At 47.1% G+C, this 1,215-nt stretch overlaps 1 protein-coding gene across 1 annotated transcript; it reads right to left on the reverse strand.

Annotated features, from left to right (window-relative positions):
• Nucleotides 1-476: 476 nt before the first annotated feature.
• On the reverse strand, nucleotides 477-1,211 carry LOC107577541 (inactive tyrosine-protein kinase transmembrane receptor ROR1-like; the record flags this gene model as incomplete). The annotated part of the gene is made up of 1 exon (XM_016263605.1): nucleotides 477-1,211. A coding segment is annotated over one exon (735 nt), but the record flags the coding sequence as incomplete, so codon positions are not given.
• Nucleotides 1,212-1,215: the final 4 nt, after the last annotated feature.

The raw sequence follows: 1,215 nt of genomic DNA on the forward strand, positions 1-1,215 counted from the left end.
ATCAGTGATATATTTTTGCAAAACTATTACCTTAATTTGGAAACGTCGGCTATAGTGTTGTATTTCAACGCAATATTAATGCAATTTAACTGATTCAATAAGTCTAAAATGCAACGACGGGACAGAGACCAAGACATTCTGAAGCCTTCCAGGAAGTCGTCGATGAGTGAAAAAGCAGACAAAACTGGTGATAAACCCACAGCTCTGTCGAAAATAACCTTGAAAGAGCATGATTTCAAAGTTCTGTTTGAAAAAAAGGACATTTTAAGGCCATGTTTAGTCATACTAAGTTGAAAAAGTGGCATGAACTTCACAGAGAATTTGTGAATATACAAGTTTCCTTTAAAACACATTTATAAAACAACAAAATATAAACTTTCGCATTTTGTTCAGGCTATTTCATATTTACAAGGAAGAAAAAAAACATTAAAATATCAATAATTCAATAAAATCAATATACAGGACAACACATGTATTCACAAATCGGCAGTAATGATGGAGTCACTGTACATCCGTCTGTTAGTGTCAGCCAGCAACACTGCTTGACTTGGGTCTATTTGCATAGTCTTCTGTGCCATATGTCCAAAAACTGGCATTGTGCCACCTGACACTGCTGTCATGGGTGTCAGTGTGACACAATGAGAAAGCAAAGGAGTATTGGCGTCATGATTGGAGCCTGTGGAGGGGATGCTGGTCATGTGACCTGTGCTGGTTGAGCCGCTGGCGCTGCTGGGTGACCGGCTCTTCGGCGGAGGGCCGTGCTGCACCATCTGTGGAGGGCCCTGAGTTGGAGCGAAATGGGCAGCAGGGAAGGCAGCATAGCCTGTTGGGATAGGGTATCCATTTACAGGTATAAAACGCTGGTTTTGAGGCATTGGCGCTGCCATGAAGCCCGCGATTTGTCCCGGTACAAGGCTCTGTGGAGGTCCGTAGATGTATCCGGCATAGCGCGGGCTGCTGAGGTTGCTGACGGGGCTGGCGCTCAGAGAGGTAGTCTGGGTGGTGGCGTTGCCTCCTGATGGTGTGCTGGAGCTGGCGTGGGAAGACAGACACTCCCAAGCACGTAGTCTGGTGTGGATGTCTTTGAATCTCGGCCGTCGAGTGGGACCCTCCTGCCAGCACTCGGCCATCAGCATGTACATGCGAGGGGGGCAATCCTCCGGGCAGGGAAGCAGCTGCCTCTTCCGCACCATCTCCATCACTTCCTGGTTGCTG

This window comes from Sinocyclocheilus grahami, unplaced genomic scaffold (assembly GCF_001515645.1).
Source record: "Sinocyclocheilus grahami isolate Dianchi unplaced genomic scaffold, SAMN03320097.WGS_v1.1 scaffold6319.1, whole genome shotgun sequence".
NCBI lineage: Eukaryota > Metazoa > Chordata > Actinopteri > Cypriniformes > Cyprinidae > Sinocyclocheilus > Sinocyclocheilus grahami.